The 8564-nt window shown below is 38.0% G+C and overlaps 1 protein-coding gene across 1 annotated transcript; it reads right to left on the bottom strand.

Moving 5' to 3' along the window:
• Positions 1-427: 427 nt before the first annotated feature.
• Positions 428-8377, bottom strand: LOC127859319 (protocadherin beta-5-like). Its single transcript, XM_052396589.1, has 8 exons — positions 8362-8377; positions 6408-6563; positions 5642-5795; positions 5076-5285; positions 4560-4706; positions 1900-1967; positions 1432-1480; positions 428-805 (listed from the first exon to the last, which is right to left on the bottom strand). Exons 2-7 carry the CDS (start codon positions 6487-6489, stop codon positions 1446-1448), a joined length of 696 nt encoding a protein of 231 aa, XP_052252549.1. The 5' UTR covers positions 6490-6563; positions 8362-8377; the 3' UTR covers positions 428-805; positions 1432-1445.
• Between the last annotated feature and the right edge of the window lie 187 nt (positions 8378-8564).

Here is an 8564-nt window from a genome sequence, read left to right on the forward strand (position 1 = left end):
GCCGGTTTGTTGAACTTATAGGTATACATGCATAAAACTACACCGTCCGTGCTTTTTTTAAAGCTAAACGATAACTTGATCTAGTATCATTTTTGGCGTATGTTACAATATATCTTTGAATAATTACATAAAAATCGTACAATTGCACGATCAGACGTTGAGACGTGATTTTGACTATGAATTGCATCATGGTTAGGATCCGGTCAATGATTAACAATAAATCCTCCATGGATATACTTTGTTTGTGAGGATATTAAAATTATAATTACTCAAAATATACATGTGCATAGTCTTTAAAGTTCTACAACTTTAGTTTTTAATAAAATCGTGTCAATATGAAGTAACGGTACACACATTCCTTTATGACGTAACGGTGCACACATTTCTTTATGACGTAACGGTACACACATTTCTTTATGACGTAACGTAACGGTACACACATTTCTTTATGACGTAACAGTACACACATTTCTTTACAGCAAAAAGCATTTGTGAGACGACCTGCCACTTTCATTATATGCGTGGCTAAAATGATATGAATACAAATGGAATAGGTTGAGTATTCAAATGTTGTTGCATATGTTGTTTAATAGACGTTCTTATACATGTATTGTTTGATAGTAAAAATGAAATGTATTTTCAAGACACACAATCAATGTCATGGAACAGTGGATACTACGCTTAACACATTAAATTATTTCAATTAAAGGTTTCAATCACTAAATCAAATGTCAATTAATACACGATATTTCTGGAGCAAAATTGTCAATGGATAGCTTTTGTTTGACAGTGTGCTGCCTGTATCCTGAAAAAGAACAACATATATACAATTATTTTGAACATGTGTTTAATTTAAAAAAACATATATATGCGATATTTTAGCATAAGATGAGTTTGATTCAATGGTTTTAAGTTAATTCTTGTGAAATGGAACTTAACGGTGATGCTTTAAAACTTATTCAAAACATATCCACGTGTACGACAATCACGACTTGTACAATATGCGATATTATATATTAAAGTCTTAAAGTTTGTTCGTTTCGACTTACTGACCTTAGCCTGTTCTTTTTATTCCAGTTTTGCCACGTGCGATTATATTACTTAAATTATGTTGATTTGAAAATTTTTGTCAAACAAAATCTCTTTTAAACGAATAAGTAGCTCGGGTATAGTAACCAAGGTAACATAAAAACGTTTTTCCGACCTACATAGGGTCTACCCTATGTTGGGGATGTTAGTGGAAACAATCAATATTATTTGATCATATCAACACTTGGGTTTGATGCAATATTAATTTTAATTTAAAGTTCAAAGATGGACCTTTACCAAGTATGTTTCAAATCGTTTTAAATGAAAATGGCCTTTTCATGCACCGTTTGTCATATATGATAAACTATGTGTTAAGTCGTGTAAAACAGTTGTGATACGTACATGCGTGTAAGAAATCAAGCGTGCCAAAATTCGAAGGCCTGTGGCTCGGCTGAAATGTATTTAAAATATGTGACCTGTTAATGCAACCTCAGTAAAACGTCGAAAAAGCAACAATACATTTTACATTTATACTACGATAGCCAAAGGACCAATCAATCTTGTAGTGTGATACTATAAATACAAGAATGTCATTATATATATGGTTGTAACGATGGTAATTTCGCGTTTAATAACTAGTATCTTTGAAAGTTCAAAGTTAAAACACATGTAACAACTTTTTTTACCAATAAGTCCATTCTAAATCCAGCATTAAAGTGCATAAAGAGTGTAGATCTATATGTTGTTGAAATACACGTCGTGCAAAGGGCGATTTAAGTCACTTGATCACAACTCATTCATGAATGCATAGTCTCATTTAATAAAAAAATCACTATTAAGATGAATATGTTCAAAATATTGGAAACGCACTTTTTGGTGAATCACGTCTGGTGACGTCATAGCGGCGGTCTTTCGGGTATACCTTCTCGATCTTGCAGCTGAGATAAACATGTACAATACAACATACGTGAACAATAAGACATATGTGCACAAAAGGGCATGCCTACAAAAAAGTGTAAAATGAAACATGTGTGTTTAGCGAAGACTGAACGAGAAACAATTTGTTGATTTCGAAAGACATTGCTTTTTTTCCACACATGACCGGAAAACTTTTTACAACGAATCGAACAGCAACCATTACAAAACACATCTGTTCTTAATACGATAAGATTAAACATCGATTAGTGGTATCCATAACAACTAACATTGTTTATTCTTATTTTTTTAACACTGCTTACATTTTTAAGGCGTTTACGTGGGGAATTTCGCGGTAGTCATATTGTCATGGCGTTAAAATAATGACGTGATTTCACAATTTGTAAGTCTGGCATCATTGACTTCACTCTAATTTTACTATATTGAATTTTGAACTAGAACAAAAGTAGTAAGACACAACATCTTCACTGTTATTGTTGAGTGAAACGGTCAAATGTCAATTCTAAATTACACACAATTTTTCTGTATAAACCACAGTTGATTGCAAAATAACAAAGTGTCATTTAGATGAAACACACATGGATGACAATAACAATTTTATATAAATATTATTCAGTTGTCATTGAATTATCATGCGAAGGAATTTCCTTCATTTGTCCGTGCCCGTAGTTCCGTAACATTTTCTCATTTTTCTCATATCTGAGAGCGTTTGAATGATTTTCTTGACGGCAAGTCTAGACAAATTTTGAATCTGATTCAAGTATTATCCATATCTAGGCAAACCATGTCACATCTTAGAAAACCTTGTTTTTCAACTTTTACAACTTCTTTTTCGGCGTAGCTGTATACGCCAGCTTTTCACCTTAGCCTGGCCAATCGATATGAATATATAATTTCCCGCCGGTAGGCCTGAAACTTTTCGCAGTAAAAAACGTGCAATCTACAGATTTCACATTAACATGTTATTCCATCGACTTTCTATTTTTGGGAAGTATAGGGTATGAAAAGAGATACTGCAGTTAGTTTAGCAAGGATGTTAACTGCGTATTTAGCTTGAAACAATTTTATCTCTAATGATAAGGTTTGAGAGATAGAGCAGTTTCACATTCAATTCTCGACATCAATACAGAGTGTGTGCCCATTTATATTTAGAAGAATGTCAGCGCCAGAGCGTTTGCACTTAAAGGCTGTGTTCTCATATTTGGTAATTACTACGAAATTGCATTCTGTGTACTCATACATTTAAGATCATATAAGTATTGTTGTTCAGTTACCTGATATACGCTTTGACAAAAATATTTAAAATTGTTTTCGAAACTGACCGTTTAACACGTAATTGTTTAAAGCTTTAAACAAGCCGTCGCTCCAGCAGTGGAAATGTAACCTCACTTAAATGCATTGCATTCCAACCCGCAAGGTATCAGGGTGAGTTTGCGGTCAGTTACAGAAATCGCTATAAAAACGCTATCGCGTAAACTATGTGTACTTGAAGTTTATTTTGATCAGAAGGATACTAAATTAAGATATTCGGCGATATTATTATGGTATTTCAATCATAGATTTGTAATGTTTTTTCACCAATTGCATTATAAGAACTAATTTTGTTTAATTTAATTAAAAATATTTATCCGTTTAGACCAATTTATTAAGCATGAGCACGATGATTCACGATACTATTGATAATTGAATCAAATAAGATTCGAGTGTTGCCGGCTGACCTATATGCTTTCATTTATTTTCACGCTTTTTGTGTTTTTCTATTCTGTAAATATAGATATCTGAGTAATAATATCTAATAAAGCGAAATAAGCCACGAAATCTGGCGCAACACCCCGTCATTGATTTGCGTGTGATGCAGCTAAGAACTGCGCAGAAAAAAGGCATTCGCCAATTTTGATCTCATAGATTTAACTTGTGATCGTTCATAAACAACGACCACAATCAACGCCGTATTTTTTTTAAAGATATTTCTTTTTATTATTACCGGGAAGACAAACGATTTGAAGAACAGTGCAAAAGATTGATAGACAGACACGTGTGCAATCCATACCCCAATCTTTATACCACGGCTCGTGATCATATTGTATTTGCTTTGGGGGTTATTTTGGATTTTGTTCTATGATAACCTTCAAGTGACCTGAATTTTGACCCCATGGAGAGAGGCAACGGGTTGTCATAATCCTCACTTTAAGGCCGATAATAGTAGATGGAAATGAAAAGCATCGAATATCGGCTGCTTGTCAAAGGGTTTACATATAGTCTATTGGATTATTCGGCCAAGTTAAAACTTATCTTACAACTGTACATACAAACCTACAACTTATCGACAGATTCATTTTTATATAGTTATTGCTTTGGTCAATTATTTACAAAATTGCAGTATTCATTTTGTAGTCGGATGTACGGACGAACAGACATGTCCGACGAAGGGAAAACTAGTGCTCATTCATTTGAAACCCTTGGAAAACTATAATGTACTAGTATATAGAAGTCGATGTTATTTTAAGAAAACTGTAATGCACTAACCAAAACGGCGACACCAGCCACTTCATGTGTATGATTGTATGGTCGAAGCTAGTGTCACTCGTACTCACCATCTGCAAACCAATTTAGACGCCGGTCCAGTGGACTTGCTGGACGTTAAGGCCACGTACGCTACTAGCCCGACCCCGGCGGCTGCGAGAGCGACCGCCGGCACAAACCAGGCGATGTTCCTAGAATCTTCGAAAAACGTCCGGTACCTGAAATATTAAATATATTTGGAAAGTCCCGCTTGCGTTTTCGAACCAATATGCGTTATATTTGTTCCAGTAAATCACTAGGTTTACCAAATCCTTTTTTTCTCATTTTGGACAGGGCGATTAGTTGTGCATTCAATCTGCATGTTGCAAGAATGTATTATCAAGAAACATATTTTCTAACATAATTTAAACATTCGAGATACATAAAGACACACGATAAAGATTAATGAACGATGAAAACTGTTCATTGGACGTGTACGTTGAAGTTTAACATATCACCCACGTTCATATATAACTGAAAAAAACTACGTCTTGAACCAAATAGTCGGGTTATCCATCAATAATGCAAATTGCTGATGCCTTCCTAACCTGTCGGTTGTGGTTGTGGTCGACGTTGTTGTAGTTGCCATGACGACCACGCTGACCGTTGCCCTTGACGACCGACCGCCCCCGTCTGTAGCGACTACCTCGAAGCTGACGGTGGAGCCGTATCCTAGAACTGAGACTGCCTTGGTAACGAAGATCTCTCCGCTCTGAGTGATTCCAAAGTACTGGTCGCCTAGAGACGACTGGTTGAGGCTGATAAATATACAAAATTAATAACCACGGCTTGTATGAGAAAGTTAGCCAACGGTGTTCTGATGCTGCCGATGATGATGATGATAGTGATGATTATGATAATGATGATAAGGAAGAGGAGGAGGAGGAGGAGAAGAAGGAAGAAGAGGTTATTGATTGTGATGATGATGATGACGAAGACGACGACGCTGACGACGACGATTTCGCCGACGACGGTGATAATGATGATGACAAAGACGGCGGTGATGATGATGATGATGAGGAGGAGGAGGAGGAGGAGGAGGAGGAGGAGAAGGGGAGGAGGATAAGGCGAAGGAGGAGGAGGAGGAAGAAGAAGAGGAGGAGGATTCACTGACCTATATGTAATTTGCCCAAATGCGCCGAGGTCTCCGTCGGATACCGATACCGGGCTATCCGGAGACAGCTTGTTGGTGGATACCGGAGCCGCGCCGTCGGCAAAGTAAGAGTAGAACGCCGGCAAAAATGTGGGCGCGTTGTCGTTGATATTGTCTGTTTTAAAAAAAAGTGTTGAAATTGTCGAACACAGTGCCGTTTAATAGGTAAACAAATATATATGCATTGTTAATGCTGGCAATTCTCAAAATTCGTTAGTCACATGAAAGCAACACAATCGTGTTTGATGGAAACACAAACGCCCACTTACTTGGTTACCTTGTATAAAACATGTCTGTTTTGAAGCGATAGCTATAGTTATATAGAATACACTTCACATGTGACGAAATTGCTGCACGGCGATGGTTACCTTGTAATAAAACATGTTTGTTTTGAATCGATAACTATAGTTAATTAGTTATATAGAAGACACTTCACATGTGACGAAATTGCTGCACGGCGACATTTTCAACTACTTTCAAACTCGCCGAGGTGGATTTGAAATGGTGTTCACAAAGGAGAATGGATGTTTCGGTTTCATTTCTCATTGTAAGGGCGTTCTTTAGCAGTCCTCAAAAGACAAAAAGTACTACCGGTACCCAGGAAACGGACTCGACAGTATCTCACAAAGCGGTGTGATTGTGATAACACCGAGCTTAATTATATATATTTAAACTAAATAGTTTCAATGAAAGATATATTATAAAACACCATGTATTGTAACGTTACTTATTGCTATTGTAACGCTTGCAGTATCGGTGAGCCCCCCGCTATCCGTGACGATCACGGTACACTGAACCTTCGTCGGCATACCACCGGCGGGATCGACGTCATAGTTAGTGGCGTAGCTCAGTGCCCCTGACCCGCTGTTGATGGCAAAATACCCTTAAATGAATAATATATGAACGTTTAACATTAGGTAAACAAATATTTCGTTTATTTATATACGTGTGCGCAGCTATGGTCACTTCTTAAGACTTGCTGAAAGCACCCCATATGTAAACTAGAAATGGCGCGGCAGAGGCCGACGCGTATCCCCACGCCGCATGTTTGACCCTGGGGCGCCCTACGGTTGGTAACGGGGCCATGCATAGTTGAGATTTACCGTATTGTCATAAGAGATGTTCAGTATCAATTTCAAGTAAATGGGTGTAGAAATGAAGAAGTTAATGTAAAATAACTTTAAAAAATGAAAATTTCTGACTCGGCCCCACCCCAACCCCCATTACTTTTGACCCAAGGGTCAGATCAAAATTCCAAATAGTGCACTGTGACACATACGGTATGCTCATAGTAATCATGTGTGTAAGTTTGAGGTTCTAGTGCTAATAGTGTTGGAGGAGATAGTGGCCAGGACGGACGGACAGACGGCGGAGATAACCACATAAAAGATTTCAAAATCTAAACGCGGACCCTAAGTTCAAGGTCAAGGTCACAGTGGTCAAAAATTTCATGCGCATGGAAATGTCCTGTCCAAATACACATGCATACCAAATATGAAAGCAATATCTGAAGGGACACAACAGGTATGAACCTTTTTCGAATCGCGGTCGCAGATTTCGAAACCTGAACGCTGACCTCAAGTTCAAGGTCAATGTCACAGGGGTAAAAAAATTTATGCGCATGGAAAGTTGTTGTCCAGATACACACGCATACCAAATATGAAAGCAATATCTGAACTGACACAGAAGTTATGAGCCTTTTTAGAATCGCTGTCGCAGACAATGAAACCTGAAAACTGGCCCCAAGTTCAAGGTAAAGGTCACAGAGGTAAAAAAAATTATGCGCATGGAAAGGTGTTGTCCAGAAATACATGCATACCAAATATGAAAGCAATATCTGAAAGGACACAGCAGGTATGAGCCTTTTTCGAATCGCGGTCGCAGATTTTGAAACCTGAAAACTGACCCCAAGTTCAAGGTCAATGTAACAGGGGTCAAACATTTTATGTGCATGGAAAGGTGTTGTCCAAATACACATGCATACCAAATAGGAAAGCAATATCTGATGGGACACAGTAGTTATGAGCCTTTTTCGAATCGCGGTCGCAGATTTCAATACCTGAAAACTGGCCCCAAATTCAAGGTCACAGGGGTAAAAAAAATTATGCGCATGGAAAGGTCTTGTCCAGATACACTTGCATACCAAATATGAAAGCAATATCTGAAGGGGCACAGTAATTATGAGCCTTTTGCGAATCGTGGTCGCAGATTTCGAAATCTGAAAACTGACCCCAAGCTCAAGGTCAAGGTCACAGGGGTAAAAAATTGTATGCGCATGGACAGGTGTTGTCTAGACACACATGCATACCAAATATGAAAGCAATATTTGAAGAGACACAGTAGTTATGAGCCTTTTTCGAATCGCGGTCGCAGGAAATCTCTGACCCGGCCCCACCCCCAACCCCCATAACTTTTGACCCAGGGTTCAGATAAAAATTTCCGTCGCTGTCACCGTCGCACATATGCTCATAGCTACCATGTGTGTAAGTTTCAATGTTCTAGTGCTAATAGTGTAGGAGGAGCAGGTGACCAGGACGGACGGACGGAGATAACCACAATATCCACACTTTTTCCCCGAAAAGCGTGGGGATAAAAATACTAAAAATACACTTTTATTTTACAATAATACCAGTATACTGGTACACATTAAAAACTCGTGTACCAATGATAAATATACAAACCGGTGTACGGGTTGCAGTCAAGCAGAGGCCTGTTGGTCCACGGTCGCCCAAATCATTTTGGCCAATCAGAACACTGATCTTGAATCAGGGGAGAGGATAGGCTATAGTTAGTGGTGGTGATCTCCCTTTCTGTTTTGAACTTGTTTAACAAGGGTTTTTAGAGAGTCCAGAGAATTTTATTCTCGTCAGTATTTTATACTGAC

This window comes from Dreissena polymorpha, chromosome 15, assembly GCF_020536995.1.
Source record: "Dreissena polymorpha isolate Duluth1 chromosome 15, UMN_Dpol_1.0, whole genome shotgun sequence".
NCBI lineage: Eukaryota > Metazoa > Mollusca > Bivalvia > Myida > Dreissenidae > Dreissena > Dreissena polymorpha.